The 21,439-nt window shown below is 44.1% G+C and overlaps 1 protein-coding gene across 1 annotated transcript; it reads left to right on the top strand.

Moving 5' to 3' along the window:
- The first annotated feature begins 225 nt into the window (after window positions 1-225).
- LOC123052738 (ultraviolet-B receptor UVR8) lies at window positions 226-10,925 on the top strand. Its single transcript, XM_044476057.1, has 6 exons — window positions 226-1,043; window positions 2,390-2,599; window positions 2,693-2,803; window positions 4,475-4,843; window positions 4,932-5,039; window positions 10,273-10,925. Exons 1-6 carry the CDS (start codon window positions 732-734, stop codon window positions 10,615-10,617), a joined length of 1,455 nt encoding a protein of 484 aa, XP_044331992.1. The 5' UTR covers window positions 226-731; the 3' UTR covers window positions 10,618-10,925.
- Window positions 10,926-21,439: the final 10,514 nt, after the last annotated feature.

A 21,439-nucleotide genomic window follows, 5' to 3' on the forward strand; every position in this document is an offset into this window, starting at 1 on the left:
TTACTCTCCGTTGTGGCTAGTGTGAGGCGATAGTGGCGGCCACGCCGACGCCGAGACACGTCGTCCTCCGCTCACCCACCGAACCGATCAACGAACATTCTTTCCTTCCCACTGACACCGCATCGCTCCCTGCAAACACTCACTGACATGTTGCCGTAGCCACGATCGGCCCTACCGCGCAGGCGCAGCGAGGCTTCACGCCAAGTCGTCAGGCGCAGCGAGGCTTCACGCCATTCTATTATCTCTCTCTCTTCCCCTTCCTTGCTTTCCTCTGCTTCCTGTCGGTTCGTGTTCGTCCGTATCCTTTTTGCGTGCGTACAAATATAATACTCGCCAAATTTCTCGGAAAGGAGCCCCTTGCCATCCCCGCTTCAATTCCCACCTCCGACCAACCGATTCTTATCCAGTTTCTGCTTCTGCCGATTCGATTCAATTCAATTCGGCCCTTCCTTGCCCGATTGGATTTGGATTCGATCCGCTGTTGCTGGTTCGAGCTTCCAGCGGGGGACCTGGAATCTGGTGGATCTGATTTGGTTTCTCCGCTCCGCTTCACTGGTCCGCAGCAAATCGGTCGCTACTCCGCGGATTAGCCTCTCTTAGTTTTCCTTCTGGTTTCCTACCATTTCGATACGCTCGTCCGGATCTTTGGATGATTCCGATCGATTTCGCACAAAAACCGCCGATTTTTCACCCCAAGGACAGCGATTCCTCGTAGCTGTGGCGGTGGATCCATGGCTGGGGAGAAGTCGCCTCGCGCTTTCTCCATGGAAGAGTTACCGGGCCACCTCATCGGGGAGGTACTGAGCTCCGGCAGGCTCGCCGCTGGTGACCTCGCCAGGCTTGAGGGTACCTGCCGCGCCCTCCGTCCTCTCGCTGAGCAAGCCGCGTCGCGGTTATGCGCAGCGCGCATGGCCTGCTCCGTCATTGGGCCTGCGGCTCGTGGGGAGCTCCTCGCAAGATGTGGCGGTAGCTGGAAGAAGGTGCTGAGGTTCCTGCAGTCAGTGGAGCAATCCTTCGATACCGTACATACCTCGTCCGGCAACGTGAGTACTACTGATATAACATAGGGAAAATGCAACCTTTTTGGTGAGTAGAGATGTTGGTCGTAATGATTGGGTTCACTGGGTTTACATTTGCACATATGGGAATTGGGATAAATTAGAGATACATTCGGTCATGCATGGCTCAAGGTATTCTGAGTAACCAAAGTAGGAAAAGAACACACACCCACATTTGGCTTAAAGTGGGACGCATCATATTCATCTTAAGACAAAGTGAACAGTAAAAACTAATTCATGATGAGAAACTTAGTAACCTTTCTGTCGTATGCACTCCTATGGCATATAATGCTACCATGGACATGACATGAAATCAGATGCATTCATTTCGAAATGATTTATTATGATGGCCTCTTGGTAAATTCTGTTGCCAATTCGTTCTACTCCCTCTGTTCCAAAATAGATGATTCAACTTTATACTAACTTTAATACAAAGTTGGGTCATCTATTTTGGAACGGAGGGAGTATGTTTTAAGGTTTCTTACATTTTAAGCATGCATGTGCAACAAACGTATAACTCTAGGAAAAAATTGAGCCATCCATCTTGCATCAAGAGAACCCTTGTACTTTGGAGAACACGCATCTAATAGTTTACTCGTGCCATTCTCCACCCCGTCCCGCTCGATTTCCAAGCACATTTTCTTCCATTTCATATCAAACAAACATTTTGAGAAACATTGTGATATGGTTGTTCACTCCAGCCAGTGACATGACATGGGTCGACTTTGCTCTTCCCTAGCATATCGTTTATAGGGTTTTCCCATGTATGAACTCACAAATAATCAGCCAGAGCCCATGTCCACTTGAAAGCTAACCGCAACCCTCCTGTGGGCACTTGAAAGGTGTATCCACGTTGTGAATGGTCTGGTGGCAAACATCTCAAGATACTCATGGAAAGAAGTTTGGCTTTTTCCTTGACCTGACCATATCCCACAAGTATCCAGAATGTTTGCCACATGACTGACCATGCACATGTTCTTGTGGACAAGACTGTTCGGGCTTTTTGTTGAATTTCATGCGTATTAGGTTGTTTTGGAGGGGGGCAGAAGTGTTCTTCTGGGCTTGCTACTTTACGTAGAAAAATGTAGCCTTCTTCCTTGCGGAGTTAATAATATGTTGAACTTGTTGTGATTGACACTTTTTGGTATGTTTGCCAATAAGTAAATGAATTAGCTAGGAAGTTATTTCTTTTTTGTCTACAACTTGTTTTGTTATTTTTTATTGGCAATGGCTTCTTTAGTATGGCACTGAAATGGTTGTAATTTTCTGATATTAGAAAATCATGTCCAAATTGGCTTCTTATCTATGTGAACATGTTGTATTGTTTCCAGATGCAAGTAGCGACAGGGAGATATCACACGCTCTTAGTCCATGACTCTTCGGTCTATTCTTGTGGGTCCAGTTTGTGTGGTGTGCTAGGACATGGTCCTGATACTACACAGTGTGTGGCATTCAGTCGGGTTTCCTTCCCGTCGCTTGCCCGTGTTGTTAATATATCCGCCTTTCACAACCATGCCGCTTTCGTTACAGAGTCTGGGGAGGTAACTGAGTTCTCCTTCATGGACGCTACATATTTCTTAACGATATAATTTTGTTACTTTTGACTTACTGTTTAAAGTTAATTCTCTAAGCAGGTGTTCACCTGTGGAGATAATTCATCAGCTTGCTGCGGTCATGGGGATGTGGGACGAACTATATTTCGGCCAACCCAAATACTAGCCCTTAAAGGAATTTCCTGCAAGCAGGTAAATCTTGTTATGTTGGTCAGCCCGTCAAATGTGGAGTCTTATCACTTAATTAGAGTCCTAGTTGATTAAGCAACTTTGTTAGGAAAGAGTCTGTGTAAAGATCATATTGGAGTTTGAATAGATTTACCAGCTTGTTGGTCAAGTATCATCTACCATATAAAGGGGCGACTCAGTGAAGGAGAGAAGAATATTGTCGTTTACTTTTATTTACTTTTCAGTAATTAGGGTTATGCCTAGTAGGTCCTTTCAATTTGGTATCAGATCTATCTGCAATGGCAGGCAAAGAAATCTAGATCGAGGTTGTGGAGCAAATGAAGATCATCAGGAAGCAATTGGAGACCTTCATACGGCAATGAGTGAGGACCAGGCGCCCCTCGCCGTGCTGGTGAAGCATGTGATGACGCTCGAGCAACGGTCGCCGGCCCTGCCCCCGCTACCAGATCCCGCGGCTGCAGCAGCCGCCCGCGCCGCCGCCTCCGTGTCCTTGGTTCTCCTTCCCAGCAACGACGCGCTCCTGGTGCTTCCCCTCACCAACAGCACCTCTGCCCCCCCTCGCAGCTGCCCCTAATATCAAATCCCATCCTATTTCCCTCCCAATTTTACCGCCCACCTACCAGTAGCAGCCCTACCATGAACAGCTTTACAGCAGCAGCTGCCGCAGAGCGCCGCTGCCTTCCCGTCTCCACCTGACAACCAATTTCATACACTGTTATGGCCACGCCCCCCTCCACAATCCATCCATGGGTCCCGCCCATCACCTCCCGTCCGCTCCTGCCTAACCATCACGTAGGCTCAGGTTCTGGTTCCAGCGTGCCCGCCTTCCACAAGCTTGACATCCCAGCATATGATGGCTCAGTTGATCCTCCTGGTTGGCTCAATAGGTGCGAGCAGTTTTTTCATGGACAGCGCAAGGACGATGACGACAAGGTCTGGACTGCAGCCTACCACCTCAGCAGTGACGGTCAATTCGGGTACCTTCAGCTCGAGCGTGATTTCGGCATGCCAACATGCCATGTTCAGTTAGGGCCGTCACTTCATGCAAATTCCCTTGGGCGAGTTAGCGCGTCTGCCATTCACTTGTTCGTAGACTACTCCAGCAGATTTCTAGTGCTCATGTGTCACAACAATGAGCCATTGACAACCTACGGATTGCAGACAAGCTGTTTTTTGAGGGAGAGATGTTATGTGGACCAGCCCAGCAAACATGGGATTCTTTACCTGCCGCGAAGATGCAAATATAACGTTTTAAAACTTGAATGGCAACTGAATGGTTATACGAATAAATGGCCCAGCAGACCAGCTTCGATGCCGCAGAAGATTGATGTTCCTCTTCTAGTTCTTACTTCTTAGTCATGTGCCATCAACATGTCTGCAGGATCTTGAAAATCAGCTTCACATGTTATATATCCCTTTTGGTTTGCTAAACCACCTGATCCCTGTCTTTCACCCTTGGTACTAACTCTGGTTTCAGTTACATGTTAAATCAACATGTTGGTTGTCATATGTGGGATTTGTGTAATTTTTGTTACTGATTATTATTTCCATGTGCATGTGCTATTTTCATTGATTTATCAAATTGCTTAGCTCTTGTTCCAAGTGCTCAATTTCAGTTCCCCTTTTCTTTGTGATGCACAGCCCTAGTTTCATGTTATCTTGTTGTTTTCACAGGTTGCTACTGGTCTAAGTTTCACTGTGATACTTACAAGGAAGGGGCTAGTGTATACATGTGGAAGTAACACACATGGCCAGCTTGGTCATGGTGACACTACAGACAGGGCTGCTCCAAAGATTGTTGAATTATTCAAAGGTCCCAGTCCAGTGGTGCAGGTTGCAGCTGGTGCAAGCTATACATTTGCTGTGACTGATGATGGGACAGTTTATTCTTTTGGGTCTTGTACTAACTTCTGTCTTGGACATGGGGATCAGCACAATGAACTTCTTCCACGTGCAATCCAATCATTTAAGAGGAGGAACATTCTTGTTGTCCGTGTATCCGCTGGAGATGAGCATGCTGTAGCTCTTGATGCGCTGGGATATGTGAGTATATTGTTCAATGGACTTTCAACTATCTTTTTTGACTTCTATACACTCCAGACAGAAGTAAAAGTCGGATTTTTCTCTCCAGGTCTATACATGGGGTAGAGGCTACTGTGGAGCATTAGGTCATGGTGATGAAAATGATAAAACTAGCCCAGAATTGATTGTCGGCCTGAAGGGTCAAGTTGCTGTACAGGTCCGTTGAATTTGTTTACACAACACTTTCCTCCTGACTTCACTAAAGCATAGAAGAATATATTTTTATACTTGATTTGATCAAATTATCTAGCTGCGAAAAAGTAGTGTTATGCATTTTTCTGGAAGAAGCTCCAAAGCGATATGGGACTGAGGTTGCCTGTTGCAAGTACTTAACTCATCGCACGTGTTAAAAAAAAGGAAGAGCTATGCGGGAAATACCTGCTAGCTCTCGGTTCCACCCCCCCCTGTTGTCTGACCATTCAGTGGTATGGAGATATGTGCAACATTTAGTACAGCAAGTTGTATTCCTCACATATCCCCCTTCTTTGATATTGAATATTCCTTTTTAATTGCGCCTTGGGCCCTTGCTCATAATGTATTTGTTGATGTATGATCGTCAAAACCAGGGTTCAGTGGAGACCCCCTTTTAGTTGTTCGGCCAGGGGCTAAAAACAATCCCAAAGTTCTAGGCTGCACGCATCAGTGTTGGTACTTGATGGAGGCAGCAGCCCTAGTCAGGGCACTAGAGCCATAGTCAAAAAGTAGTTGATGGAAGCAGCAGCCCTGGTCAGGGTGTCAGAGCCATAGTCAAAAAGTGGCACTCTATTGTCGTGCCAGTCTGATCAGCTGCCCCCTTACCGTGCGGGGTATCGCGATACCGCCTTGCGACAGCATCATCATTCCCCTAGAATACATAGCGTGCAGCGGGATACGGTCGATAGCCTGCTTGGCATTAAATGTGCTGCGGGCAAATTCACTTTTACCCAACCCAACCGCTTGAGCCCAGGGTAGCCACGCTCGGAGGCTTTGGCCGTGCTCGGTAGCCTGGTGGTGCTCAAATACATCAAGGTGCGCTCATTTAGCTGTGCGAGGTGTTATGCTGTTATGCTCGGAGCATTTCTTCAACTCTTGTGAATGATTTATGATTTGCTTGATTGGCTGATAGCATAACTCGGAGCATTTCTTCAACTCTTATAAATGATTTGCTTGATTGGCTCGTAGCATAACTGGACGAGGCCAAGCTTCAACATATTTTTGGGAGGCCCATTTTGGTGTGCTCGGGAGGGGGGGGGGGGGGGGCTGTTTTTGAGTACATTGACAATATTTACCACCGTGCATGGCAATATACACCAACCTCCATCTACTTTTTAGACTACTCATATTGGGAGTAATAACATAGTAACATGCATGCCACACAGGCAAAAAAGATGACATGGCAGGTAATTAAAGAGGAGAGACAAATGGATTAACATAAGAGCATGATTAATAGTATAGCCAACAACCGACTATATAAAGTTGCCATGTCACATATAGTCAACCTAATTGCCAACATGTATAGTAGCTAGTTGCTAAGTAGTAGTCCCTCCGTCCCAAAATAAGTGTCTCAAATTTGTACTACTAAGGTTGAGACACTTATTTTGGAACGGCGGGAGTACTATTTTTTAATGCATGGCCCACTTCACACTCTCACATTGTTTCTTGGAGTCTGTGTTGCAGCCGGCTGTTAATCTACAGCTCGCTTCACTTCTCTCTCTTCTCTCTCATCCAACTCAGCAGAAATATAATAATTTAATCCTTGCAGCCTGCTGATTGTGCTTGCTCTAAGAGCATGGTTAATAGTATATCCAGCTGATGGCTATATGACTTCGCCATGTCATCTATAGCCAACCTTATAGCCGGCAAGTACAATAGTTACACATAAAGTTCTGCTACTTATTAATACATGTCCCACTTCCCACTCTCACATAGTGCCTAGGAGCACGTGCTGCAGCTGGCTCTTATTCTGTAGCCAGCTCATCTTCTCTCTCCTCTTCTCTTCCCTCCATGTCATCAGGAAAATAATATTTTAATTCTTATAGCCTGCTTACATAAGCTTATTGTACTTGCTCTAATGTGTTACCATCACATAGCGCTTCCCAATGAAAAATGATTACAAAGTAATAAATGAAGGTCTCTATGTTATCACACATATGATACTACCCACTATGGAAGTACCCCCTACGTTCACAAATATAAGATGTTTTGGATATTTCAATATGGACTACATACAGATAGAAATGAATGAACAAACACGGTAAAACGTATCTATATACATTCGATTCAGAAAGAAGTTAGAGCACCTTATTTTTGTGAACAGAGGCAGTACTAACATATAGACTAGTAACATATGCATATTACTAGTCTAAGTTATTCACCACTATGACCAGCCTTAGGGTATTTGCAAAGTGGACCCTTGAATCGCCCGCATACATCCGGAACTCGCTGTCCAGATGCAGTTTGCCTTTCAACGCCGCCCCGCATCGGTCCGCGGATCAGTCCGCTTGTCAAACCGCTGCCATGTAGGACTACAAGTCTCCGACACCCCCGGCCCACCCAACCCCGCGTCTCCATCTCTTGTGAGGCTTTGCGGGAGTCCGGACCGCTGTCATGTAGGACTCCGAGTCTCCGACACCCCCGGGCCACCCAACCCCGCGTCTCCATCCCTTCCCTCTTTCTCTACATCCGCTTCCTCCCGCGCCGCAGCCGCTGCTCTACACCCCTGGACCTCCACGACCTCCTCCGCTCCCGCCGCTTTGCCTATGGCGTTGGTCCACAACTCTCGTCCGTTTACCACCCGACAAGTGTTTGGTGAAATGCCCATGCTAAAGTTTTTGCCTGTTTGAGGATTCATGAGTACTTATACGAGCACTCGTTGAGTTGTCTGACGAGAAGGATTATGCGGATGAAACGGCGATGATGCAAGTGGTCCTTGTAGACGCGGAGCGTGCGGAAGAGCATGTTCTCAATTTCAAGGGATCGATCAAGGAGACAAGGATCATCAAGCATGGAACCGGAATAGGGCACGGGGCCATTTGATGCCGATGGACGACTACTTTGCCCTTGATGCCTTATTCACGGACAATTTTCACCGGCGCTTTCAGGATGCGAAAAAATGTCTTTGATCCCCTCTACAATGGTGTCCGGTCCTACAATGATTACTTCATCTCGAAGAAGGATCCCGTAGGAAGAATTGGATTCTCTGGTTACCAGAAGTGCATGGCTGCATTGCGGATGCTTGCATATGGCACGGCCGTAGATTCATGGGACGAGTACCTCCGGATGTCTGAGAGCACATGTGGAGATGCCATGGTCAGATTTGTTGCGGCGGTCGAGGTGTTTGGACCTTAGTACTTGAGAGAACCAACTGTTGCCGACACAGAAAGGATCTTGGCAATGTTGGAAGCAAGAGGGTGGCCAGGTTTGCTCTGATCTCTTGATTGCATGCACTGGAGGTGGAAGAATTGCTCAAAAGCTCTACAAATAGAAGAATTGCCCAAAGCCCTACAAGGGCAATTTCAGAGCCATGTTAAGAAGCCCATCATCATTCTTGAAGCAGTTGCATCACATGACCTCTGGATTTGGCACCCTTTCTTTGGCATGTCCGGGTCTCACAATGACATCAATGTGCTGTAGCGGTCTCCATTGTTTGCTAGTTTGACTGAAGGGCAAGCTCCTCCTTGCAACTATACAGTCAATGGGCATCAGTACAATGACCATGGGTTACTATCTGATCGACGGTATCAATCATCCGTGGACTACGTTAGTCAAGACCATCTATGATGCAGTTGGTTAGAAAAGAGCTCACTTTGCCCAAAGACAAGGAGTTAGAAAGGATGCGGGGAGGGCATTTGGAGCGCTCCAAGCCGGTTTTGCAGTTGTTCGTGGACCTGCTAAACAATGGGATCATGAGACCTTGTGGGAGGTGATGACATGTTGCGTGATCACGCACAAAGATGATCGTGGAGGATGAGGGTGAAGATGTTGCCGGAGGTCTGGAATTTGAGAACATGGGTGTGATCCTATCCAACTATCAGATCAGAATCCGGCCACGTTTGATGAGTTTATTCAAATGCATCAACAAATTCGGCATCGAGCAACTCATGAGCAGCTCAAGGAAGATTTGATTGAGCATCTGTGATTGGTTAAATGGACAACTCGAGCATCTGATCGAGTTGAATTCAAGTTTTAACTATTTTATTTGAAAACTTAGTTGGATTGTACTCCCTCTGTAAACTAATATAAGATCAGTGATCTAAAAGATCTTATATTAGTTTACAGAGGGGGTGATATTTAAATTAAAAGTACTGTTGCATTTGAATATTTTCATTCATCGAAGATTTGATATGCTTTTATTTTGAGCTTGCGGACTTACCGGCCCATTTTCGGGGGCGGTGTTGGAGATGCCCTTAGCTTCTTTCGCAGAAGAATCACAATACTGCATTTAATGAGAGAAGGTCGAACATTGTACTTAAAAGTAGCAGGAACCAAAGCAACAACTACTAGTAGCAGACCTCAATTAGTGTTCATATTTTGTATTTAACACTAATTTAGATTACAGAACAATCACAAATAAAGTTGAGTCTATTTGAATTTCTTTCTAGTCATATTACTACTAATAAATTTAATAGTGTACGATTCATAAGTCTATGTTGAAAGTAGAAAATGGTTCCAAAAATTTACATTTCTGGAACCAACAAATTATTTGAGTTTTGAATCTCGCAATATAGGTGTTTTCCAATTCGTCTTCTAGTCAGGAGAGTGATGTTTGAAATTTGCTACATAATCCATATTTAGTTAATCATTGAGGAAACCATTTAGTGAAACATCTAGTCAGGAGAGTGATGTTTGAAATTTGCTACATAATCCATATTTAGTTAATCATTGAGGAAACCATTTAGTGAAACATCTAGTCAGGAGAGTGATGTTTGAAATTTGCTACATAATCCATATTTAGTTAATCATTGAGGAAACCATTTAGTGAAACATCAAAACTATTGGAGCATCTGCACCAATTCATTTAATGGATGTTTGACTGTATGGACAAGTTTCAGCATCTTCTCCTTATCCTATCTGTCGGGAATCCATTAGTTGCAACAAGAGCCCTGCCGGGGAGTAATTGTTTGTCAGATGTATTCCCTTTCGTATTTGTATATAACTGTCCAGGTATTGAATTATGTCTTACTTTATGCACGAACAAGAAAGTATCTCAGTGCTGTCCAGATTTCATGGGCGGCATTTACCAGCCGGTTCTGAACGTGCCCGTCCAGTGCTATGCTCGGCTTAAAGTTCATGCAAAGCATGAGACTGAAGTTGCATGTTCTAATGAAAATGTTGTTATCTTTCAATACTTTTACCAGCATAATTACACAAGTTTCATATGTAAAAGCTTTTGTGTTCGTGAATTTGGACAGGTATGCGCAAGAAAGAGAAAGACCTTTGTTCTCACTGATGAAGGCTCAGTTTTTGCATTTGGATGGATGGGCTTTGGGAGTTTAGGGTTTCCTGACCGCGGATCATCTGACAAAGTGATGCAGCCTCGCGTTCTCGACAGCCTGTCTGGTCATTATGTCTCTCAGATAAGCACTGGACTATACCATACTGTTGCAGTGACAAATAAAGGTATCGTGTTTGGTTTTGGAGACAATGAGCGGGCGCAACTTGGGCAGGAATTCATTCGTGGGTGTTTGAAACCTACAGAGATAATGTTCGACAAAAGTAGTATTGAGGATATAGCCATTGCAGCGCCTAGCGGGTAAGTTCAATGCCAAGATTGCCATTATACAAAAGTGGCGATTGCAGCCCCTGTCGGGTATATTCAAGGCTGAGATTACCATCTTATAGTCAATAATGATGAGCATATGTTTTCATCTCCGTAACTGTATTTTGTACTTAGATTTTCAGTGTTCTGTGAGAATTTGAGTAAACAAGAGATGTGCAGAAATGGAAAGTGTTGTAGTTAAAAGAGCATATAGTAAAGTAATTTGGCAAATGTATTAAATACTTGAACATGGAATGATTTTGTATATAAAATTGTTGGTGTGATTAATGTTTCCCATTTTATTTCTTTCCTTTTGTTTGGCTCTATCTACTGTTTGAAGCCTTTCCCTTTTTTTTTTTGAAACATTGCTTGATAGCTTGATTCTCTTGCCTGTACTGCTTACAATGATTTGTTGTCTTCTGTATACTATTTACCGAATGATGTGTACGTTGGTGTGTGGTAACGGAAGAAGTGCGTGATATTATACGCGTACACTACAAGGGAAGATATGACACGAAATTGCCATGTTTTCGTTGCTTGAAGGAGGAATTTGTGCTACTAGTTGCTGGAGCAACCCATATTATCTCTCCTCAATTTTCTTTGGTGATGTCTAAAAAATATAAAATAATTCATGCATGTGAAAAATTCCATCCAATAACATCATTTGTGGCCTAGATAAAAAGTAGACGAATTTTCATCGTGTGCAGATGTATGTCAGCAAACACAAAGCAGTAACGCCCAAAAAGTAAGAGGATTGTGGATGATGAGTCTATACCTAATATTAAAAAAAGAGGCTTTCATAGTTCTCCATACGCCACGCCTTTCTATCCGTTGATTTTGTGTTAATCATAAAGATTAAAAAAAAATTCAGAAAAAAAATTGTGCTTAGATGGATTGAAACCGTGGTGACCTCACATCACCTACGAGGCTATCCGTGTCTGTTCAATCGAAGTTCAATTCCATATCCTATACAACTAGGAAACCACAAGGAGTTTGTTCCGAAAAAAGAAAACCACAAGGAGCACCAAAACACTTTAAAACTAAACAAATCCCCGCCTTCAGTCACCTCTTGCAGGGGGTCCTTCACCCAGCCGGCGGCTCCTGGTTACATCGTCAAGCGCGGCGGCTCCCGACACGACATGTCAGTGCAGTTGCTAACTTGGTCCTGGCAAGCCATTGCGGTCGCGCACCCCCGGAGCGCATCGCGGGCGTAGTTGAGTGGCTCGAGAACCAAGCCCTTGTCGCCTTGGTCCGTCAAGAGGCGGTCATTGAGGGAGAGGAGGCGCGCTGTAAGATTCGCAAGCAAGGCAACAATGCATCCGCGCTACTGGTGTTTCTTTGAGGCGGGGGCGAGGTGCCTGGTGGTGGCGAATCCGGCAGCGGAGGCGGTCGTGAGGAGCGTATAATTAAGAGGGAGGCAAGAGACGGACGGAGAGCCACACGGTGGGGAGATGGAGGATGGGGAGGACATAGAGTAGGAGGAAGAAGGGAGAGGACTGGTGGAGTAGGAGCAAGGCACTGAAAGGACGTTGAGGAGGAAGAAGGCACAGGAGGAGGAAGACGGGATAAGCTACAACTGCCTTTATTGCCTCCTTCTGTTCGTCTGTATGTCAACTTCTCTCAATGACACAAAGAGGCGAGTCGGGTGGATTCTAGGGATGGGTTGTGGTGTGGATGGGGTGCACTCCATTAACATATGTAATTAGCTTAGAATAAATGTCATAACTGGTACTAAATCTGCTTCTAATGTTAATGTTAATTACGGAGTATATGGAAGACCACCACCACAGATTGGCCGCTTAAGCAGCTGCCTCTGGCCTACCTAGGTCAACACTTAGTGCAAATTAGCAGCCTTGGTCTGCCCGTGATTTTCTTTTGCTCATCGTTGTTTCTCTGTTTTAGTTGGAGAAAATATGATGTATAGCCTCTTCATGGGTATAGTCCATACAACAATTTGCGATGTGGGAGTCTTCGTTTTAGAGTCTGTTTCAACATCTTCCTTCTTAACTTAATTTATAACTGTTTTTAGTCCTACAGTGATAATTAATAGTGCAGACTGCAGATATGTCAGTGCGATGTCAACTACATAGAAAACCTTTTGGCCTTCAGTATCAATATAGAGCTTTTTGCTTATTCATACCTCAACATTAATAGTGCTTATTAATTTCTCAAATATCTGGTGCATATATATCTTCAGATGAAAGCTATAAATTACTTTGTTTAGGAAATACTCTAATTGCAAAGATTTTTTCAAACTAGAAAAAAACAGTGGTCGTGATCACGAAGCCGAGGCTGTGTCGCGTCAAAGGACTTTTACAGGCCGTAGGGATACAATGATGTTGATGGTGGGCAGGAGATGTTTTCACGCAAATGGCAGTGATGCTTTAAGGTGGTGGATTCACCTGATTCCTTCCTTTCAGGGAAGACCCCCACCTTAAGTAATGCTATGCTAGAACGTTCATGTCGTCTGGTATTTCTCCATAGCAAATCATGTTTCTTGTTCATCAAAACTAATTTTCAGTTTGATATTTATAGTTCTGACATGTTGCATTATTTTATGAGAATACTAGCATATTTTTTCCTTCCAATGCAAAGCCCGTCATATTTGTCAGCGGAAGTTCAGAAGTGGTGGTGGCCGTGCTATGGGATGCTAGGTGTTATGTATATGCTATCATTGAGTAATAAAATGGACTTTGCTGTTTTCAAGCTAATGCAATATTTGTTAGGCATCACTGAGGAACGTTAGCAAGGCTATGAAGAAATACTCATAGCCAGGTACATACTTATGGACTCATCCCACATTTATGTTTTGCCCAACACAATATATCATGTTGTACAATTAAGGAGTTTGTTGATGTCGTCGAATGTGTGCGGGAGGTTTTGAGCTATTCGGTCTACGAGAGTGTAGTTTTTCTCCTCCCGTTGCAACGCACGGGCAGATTTGCTAGTAGATGCTAAGATATGGATGTATGGGTGGATCCCTATTCTTTATTATTATTATTATTATTATTATTATTATTATTATTATTATTATTATTATTATTATTATTATTATTACTTTCAGGGAGAAAAAGAGTTTATAGATCAAGCACCAAACATATATGCATTACATAATTCAGTTACCTCACAAGGCCTTGATCGAAGCCACACAACAATGCGCTTCCTCTTTCTATAAAGATTAGGGTTGTGGGAAACTGCTCGACAGCCTAATACGGGTGTGGCTCTCTTATATATATAGGGGTACATCGTGTGTACAAATACAATACACAGTTACACACAGAAGCTATGTATACATACAGTCTAACACCCTTCCTCAATCTTAACTGTGGCCTGAAGTACATAGCAAATTAAGATTACGTCTACAACCTTCGAACTGAGGCTGTGGAAGTGGCTTCGTGAAGATGTCAACAAGTTGGTCTTTAGAAGAGATAAACTTGATATGAAGAAGTTTTTGCGCAGCACGTTCCCTCACAAAATGATAGTCAACTTCGATGTGCTTGGTTCGAGCATGAAAGACCGGATTGGATGAAAGACAGGTCGCACCAATATTGTCACATGAAAGGACCGGTGGCTGATCTTGAGATACTCCCAACTCTCTCAACAGAGTCTGTACCCAGATAAGCTCAGCTGTGGCATTGACAACTGCCTTATACTTTCCTTCAGTGCTATTGCGAGAAACCATGGATTGCTTGCAAGCTGTTAGAATAAATCCGAGGCCACCTTTGATTTACCGAGGATCAAGCAATCACACGAGGTACGACACCGAGATTTGTTAATGAGGTTCACCATCATGACTACATCCCCGGGGCCTGACTACAGGCGCTCCTCCCCACACTACAAAAAATACACTTCCGTGATGATACGTGTTTGTCACAGTAGGTCACGTTTTCTGTCATGCATGTACATCCATGACGATTTTATGACAGAATCAAGATAGTCATACCTGTGCTGTCGTAGAAGTGTTCCATGACATTACCAAAATTATCATCACGGAAGTGTTCACTTCCATGATGATAAATCGTGCATCATAGAAGTGCTTTCGTCAAGGGTGACCGACACATGGCATCCACTGTAACGGATCGCTGTTAAGCTATCGGGTTCCGGTTTGGATCCAATAACCCGTTAACAGCCCCGACCAATGCCGATTTTCCACGTGTAAAATTCTCATTCGCCGACGAACCACGTGTCGGCTCAACATTGGGACAGATGTCAACTGTCCATTTGACAAGATCGCCAATGAAACGTTGACACGTGGGACGGCCCAATAGAGGCCCATATAGGTCTAAAAGCCGGCCCAGGAACAGGCCACAAGATTTCGTCAGATCTAATGGGCCGGCCCGTTAAAAGCCTAACATTTTCTAGACCAAATTATAGCCCACATCAGATACGGGCCATTAAATGACTGCTATATTCTGGGCCCAGTTTATGACCCATGTCAGATCCGGCCCGTTAACAGCCTGCATAGTTTGGGCCAAATTACGGTCCACACCTGATCTGGCCCGTTAACTGACTTTCATTTCTTGCGCCAAAGTATGGCCCATAACAGATACGACCCATTTAATAGCTACTGTGCCATTGGGCCCATTGGCGCCTGATTTGCTCTTCGGCCTCTTAATGGCCCGTTTAACAGTTCGACCCGATACCAGTTTCGTCCTGTCAGCGACCCTGTCTATATATGGGCCTCTTTCGGCCCGGTTTCACTTTCGGCCATTTAAAGGCCCGAGTTGCACATGGGCCTAATTATGGTCCGTAGTTACTTTCGGCCTCTTAACGGCCCATAGTCTTCGTGGATACATTCTAGCCCAAACTGCCTATAGGCCCGTTAAAGGCCCTTGAGAGTGTTGGGCCTAATTTAGGCGCATTATACATCCGGCCTGCTTCCCGCCCGTCATGTAATTGGGTCAGCCAAGGCCCAAAAACATTTCAATAAAAAGCCTATTCAATTTTCGGGCCCAATTAAGGCAAGCGGTTTACTCGGGCCTTTTAAAGGCCCGGAACTAATACTGGGCCAGATTAAGGCTAGACCAAACTAATGGCCCAAGATGATTGTAGGCCCACGGTTCGGCCCGTACTAGCGATTGGCGACCGGCCAGTTTTAGTACAGAAATTATTATTTTATAAACCAAACCTATTAGCTCATTGGCACCGATCGAATATTACTACCTTTTCTCAGAGCAACGACAACAGAAACAACAAATAAATTACAACATCACGAAAAAGAATAAACCTAGACTGTACAACAATAAAATTACAGTATATTACATCCCTCGGCATCAAAGTTCGCCACTAGTGATAATAAAAGGGCAACCAGACAGCAGATTACATAAACTGGGCAGGTCGCCATCAGTGGAAGTTAACAGGGCGGACCGACAAAATAATAGACAGAACCGACATCACTTCAACACAGTTCAAGAAAGGTTAGCCCGACCCAGGAGCTGCAGCGCAAGCAGCTTAGCAACCTGATGAGACTGCGCTTCTTTGACGCTTATATCCACCAACTTAAGCTGCATAGCATCAATAGACGTCCTGTACTTACGGTTAATCTTGCATAGAGATTGGAGTTCCAGTCGGATTTGAGCAGAAGCATGTCTTTCTGCTTGAATTTCAGACTGAAGAAGTCGAACAGATTCAGGCGGCGACTTCGTCGAGCTTGTGTCACTGAGTAAGTTCAACACTACATCAAGATATGACTTTGTGGTTGTATCCCTACCCTCAAGATGTGTTGCCTTCTTCTCTGGAATATATGTTAGAGGGACAAACAATGGGTTCGTCTCACTATCATTGTGGCAGTTCTTCCTAGCAGTAGTGCTGTCACCCTGAAAGAGAAACAAGTAGGTAGATAACAGGTTTTGCACGTATAAGCATCAGCACTGTTAATTCATCTCATTTCTTTGTCAGAAATAAAGAGACACGGTTTAAAATCTCATTAACACAATAGGCATTGTTCATAGTTAAGACGACAGGAAATGGCATTGTGCAGGAGTGGCCAGCTTCACCAGACCATTGTTCATAGTTTGAAGGCTTGAGGAGGACAAACTTACATTAGTAGTGAAGACAAGCTCTATAAAGCCCTTGTCCATATTGATGGGGGAGGGGGGCAATTCAAGAAGTTTACCGGACACTCTTCTTCAAGAGCATTGCCTTTATTCTACATTTTGTTAAGAGTAAATATAGATGTGAAAATATATGTACAAATGGCGATTATTTAACTTAAGATGTAGAGTACAAATGTAAATACAACATACAGGCAGAAGGCACTGACAAGAGCAATGCGGAGCTAAACTTCTTCAGTAACATTGGTTTTATTCAATATTTTGTCAAGAGTAAATGTAGATCTGATGTGTAGAAAAATGAAGGACAAGGGAAAATAAGCTGCAAAGTGTACATGAAGAAGTAGCTGACAAATATAAGTACAGTGATGAAGGACAACAGATACTTACAAGAACAATGCAGAACTAAATTTCTTCATAAGCATTGGGTTTATTCTACATTAATTTAAGCATTAATATAGATATGATAATTTGGAGCAAACAATGGAAAAGCAAGCTATAATGCACAATGATGTCACATAATCCACCAGGTATGAATGTAAGGATAGCGATATGACAATAGGTACTCACAAGAGCAAAGCAGCGACCAGCACAGTCGCAATATCCTAGGTTTTGCGGCGCTGGTTCTATCGCCAATATACGTCGAGTGCTATGTGATTTCTCCGGTAGCACCACCTTTTTCAAGGACTTTGCTTTTACTCCTTCAGGTTCTGCAATCACCCTCTTCCTTTTGGATGTCTGAAACACAAAAACAACATTTGAATGGAAAAACATGGTATGACAACAAATGGAATAGGTGTTGATAATGGATGGGCATGGCATCTTCACATATATCATGAGTAAACTAAGCAGATGGCGGTGCAACGAAGCAAAAGAAATGCAAGACACCTTATGCAAGATATGTGCAACCAATAAAACCTTGCCAAATTAGAACAGGCACCTTATTGGGTGAACAGGATAGGCCATCTGCCTTTGACTCCTTAAGCTCAGAATAGTCATTAGGATCATATTCTGAATACGAATCTATAGTTCGGGAGCATTTGGGTTTCATTGCATCCACAATGGACCTCAATCCCTTGATGCCAAGTTTGTTACCCATTGAACCGCTCCACAATATTCTTCTGATGTGCGCATTCTTATATTCATTGTGATTACGTACAATATCTGTAAAGCATGAAAACATAAACAGTAGTGAGATTATCTTTGTAATGCAGAGGATATTGTAATATAATAGAGGCTCCCTTTAAACCTTTGTGTGCTATCACTGGATTCTAATGAGAGAGCCCATGTGTGCTGTAATATGGTGAGTAGATTAATATAATCTGGCACAATTACACAAAAAATAGGCTCCCTGTTGGGAGCCCCAGATGTAAGGATAGTTGGCAGATGATAGGTTCATAATATACCGTATAGAAAGTTTATTGCCAAACCATGATAACGAGAGTGCAGAGCCAGTAGGCAGATTGTAGTGTAGATAATAGGGGTACACCATAACCACCATAAATAAATCGGGAAAGCAGAACTGGCTGGAAGACAGAGGGTTTTTCCGCTACTAATATGCAGCCTATCGATCACCTACAGGCCAACTCTATTCATTTGAAGGCACACAACTGTTACTATCTGTTTAGTCTATCAAAGACCGCATGACTCCCACCATTTCCAGGGTATTACGGCAGACCAACTCGAAGTGCGAAATCATTTAGCAGAACCGGCCCAATAGAGCTGTCGACTGTAGATGTCCCTGCTCCCCTTCCTAACAAGGAACATACTGTGCTTACTAAAGAAGAACAGAAGAGGAACATGTTAAAGAACAGAAGGGGAAGCATATTATTGAGATTCCCCTTCTTTCTATACAATGTTGGTTGCCCACCCATGATGAATCAGAGCACCCAAAGAAATGCAATTCCATGGATGTCTCTCTATATGTGGCCACATGCATTTGGAAACTCAATTGGGAGCATTAGCTAACCAATTAAATGCGTGTCTGTTAGTTAATGTCAGTATCATATTACATTCGTATTTGAAGAACCTTAGGACGTATGATTGGTGTGTTATTTAGCTTTAAAGGGTGGACAACTGCTAGTAGGACACAAAGCACCTAGGCAGATCGTAGTGTAGATATAATGGGAAAACCCTAAGCATGAGGAGTAAAATCAGGAAAGTGGAACTTGTTGGAATATATGTGCTAGTACTGCCGGTACGGCTAGAAAGGCTTCGCATACCAGCTCCCTACAACTGAAGGCGCAGTACTGTTACTATCAATCTAACTCTCAAAGGCGACACATACGATCGAATATGAAGAGTTGAAAGCTTCCATGACAATCGATATTAAGACCAACACGAAGAGTTGAAAGCGTCCATGACAAGCAACCGAATAGACCTGTACACTGCAAATGTCCCTGCTCCTCTTCACTAGAAAGAACATACTGTACAACTATTATACTCCCTTTGTTCCTAAATACAAATCTTTGTAGAGATTCCACTATGGATCACATACAGATGTATATAGATACGTTTTAGAGTGTAGATTCACTCATTTTGCTCCGTATGTAGTTCATGGAGAAATCTCTACAAAGACTTATATTTAGGTATGGAGAGAGTACTTACAAAGGAAGAACAGAAGAGGAGCATGCTAAAGAAGAGCAAGCAGATTTTGGATAATAAAATCTTGGTTGGCCACACATGATGAACTAGAGCACATAAATAATGCAACTCCCTGATGTTCCTCAATATGTGGCGCATGTGCTTTTCAAAAGTAAAGTAGAACATTAACTGACCAATTAAACATTCTCAGTTTTAGTACATGTCAGCATCAAGATTTGTATTTGAGCAACTAAGTTTGGAATTATGAGTGGCATGTTGTTTATCTTGATGGGTTGAGGAGCACTGCTTGCACGTACGTCTCGAAGCACCTACGATAATAGTACTGAATATATGGGAATGTCTACATGCAAGTCGCCTGACTTTCGTCATTTGGGTCAATCGACCATTTCAGGCGGTTGGATGAAGATCCTACATCTCCTAACCCTTCTTCTTCCTCGCCTCTTATTCTTCCCCTAAAGACCACCGCACGGGTCGCCGACCGAACCACCGGCCCCCGCCCTCCCCTGAACCGCCCACCACCTCTGATCTTCCCCCGCCCCCCGCCATCCCTGTAGCTAACCCCACCCCCACCCGCATCGAGTTTTTCCTCCAGCGAGGCCCCACCATAGCCCGACGACAGCCCCCCACAACTACTGTCCCCACCCGAAACCCTAAGATAGATAATGGGGCAGCCCTCCGGCGAGCCCCTTCCTTCCCACCGACGAACTCCGGCGAGCTCTCAAAAATCGATTGACCCAATTTTGAAATTTAGTCTACTGTCATTTAGCTAGTGTGGAATATAAAAGGGGAAAACCATAAGCATTGCAAGTATAGTGTTGAGCGTGCCATGGCGGATCTGAAGGTGCAAACCGGACAAAGGCAACTTTGCAACCAATGTTTGCTTTCAACTAACAAGTAAGTGATGACAAGAAATCAGAGTAAAGCAGTGTCGATCTATTTTCTTGCCGCGATAAATAAGTTGAGCAGATACAAAAGAGTACCGCCTATGGTGCGACGCCGTGTATCCATCTGCTGAGAATTTGACGGTGCTGCGGTAGCGATGGCTGTTGGCGGCGTGGAAGCAGATCTAGGAGGGTAGACGGTGGCTGCGGGAGAAATATCCTGGCGCGGTGGATGAGACGATCGTAGGAGCGGCGCCGACAAGGTGGACGACGGCGGGGATGAAGCGAGAGGACGGGATGCAAGGATCCGGTCCGAAGCCGTTGGTGAGAGAGGTCGATCTCTTGTAATGGACGATGGCGTCGGGGTATCAGCTCCGGCATGGTGGAGGAGGACGGTGGTGGATGGGGTGGCAGACGAAGGAGGCTGGCGTGGAGAGGGTGTTTTGGCGCCCACGGAGTACGAATGGGGAAATGGAGAGAGAGAGAGAGAGGAGGGGGAACCATGTCTTCACGGCGCGCTTGTCTCGAATGCGAGGAAATTTACAAACTTAGCCCCCGTTTAAAATTTCCTACATCATAGCAATATTAGTCGGTTGGGGATATGACGGTAATCTCGCATACACCGAATATTTGCCGACGGAGATTTCGGCCGATGAGAGTTTGTTTTGGCGCCACCGTGTATGAATCGGGGAGGGAGTCGATTTTGGCTGAGGAGACACTGTGTTTTGGCGCCCACCGTGTATGAATCCGGGTGAGAGGCGGTTATGTCACGTTTGAGTGAAATTACAAACCTACCCCTATTGAAACCTATAGAAATCAAGCCGATAGGCTTCGCATGTCAGGAATAGGCAGTAATTTCCATCTCGCAGATTTAGGTTTCGGGCGGTTACTGCGACTTTCCCCGCTTTATCAAATTTTTGCAGAGCAAGAGTGCACGTTTACCGTGCCAACTTAATTTGAATCCAGTTTGTATTTTATTTTTGTTCGGGCAGGATCCATTTTCGATTGGAATAAAATTCTATATACATCATTTTTTATATATACTTTCAAAAGCACAACACCCTTTATACACAAATATGGTTTACAAATGGCATGATCTCAGATTCATAAGGCTGGATCCATCTTAATTTGGATTTTCAAATATTTGAAACCACTTTATGTTGAAATCCAGTGTATGCATTCCTCGCTAGCTGTCTCCAATTAATGTGTGTTTCATGCGGTTTTTTTTACTTCTCAAACATGTATAATGTGTTTCACACACGCAATAGTGTAATCCCGTTTAGAC

The sequence above is a fragment of the Triticum aestivum genome, chromosome 2D (assembly GCF_018294505.1).
Source record: "Triticum aestivum cultivar Chinese Spring chromosome 2D, IWGSC CS RefSeq v2.1, whole genome shotgun sequence".
NCBI lineage: Eukaryota > Viridiplantae > Streptophyta > Magnoliopsida > Poales > Poaceae > Triticum > Triticum aestivum.

Bases quoted from the DNA above. Each gene is read 5' to 3' on its own strand.
- LOC123052738 (XM_044476057.1), top strand. From the start codon at position 732: ATGGCTGGGGAGAAGTCGCCTCGCGCTTTCTCCATGGAAGAGTTACCG. The intron at 1,044-2,389 runs GTGAGTACTACT...TATTGTTTCCAG, and splicing joins TACATACCTCGTCCGGCAAC to ATGCAAGTAGCGACAGGGAG. The intron at 5,040-10,272 runs GTCCGTTGAATT...GAATTTGGACAG, and splicing joins AGGGTCAAGTTGCTGTACAG to GTATGCGCAAGAAAGAGAAA.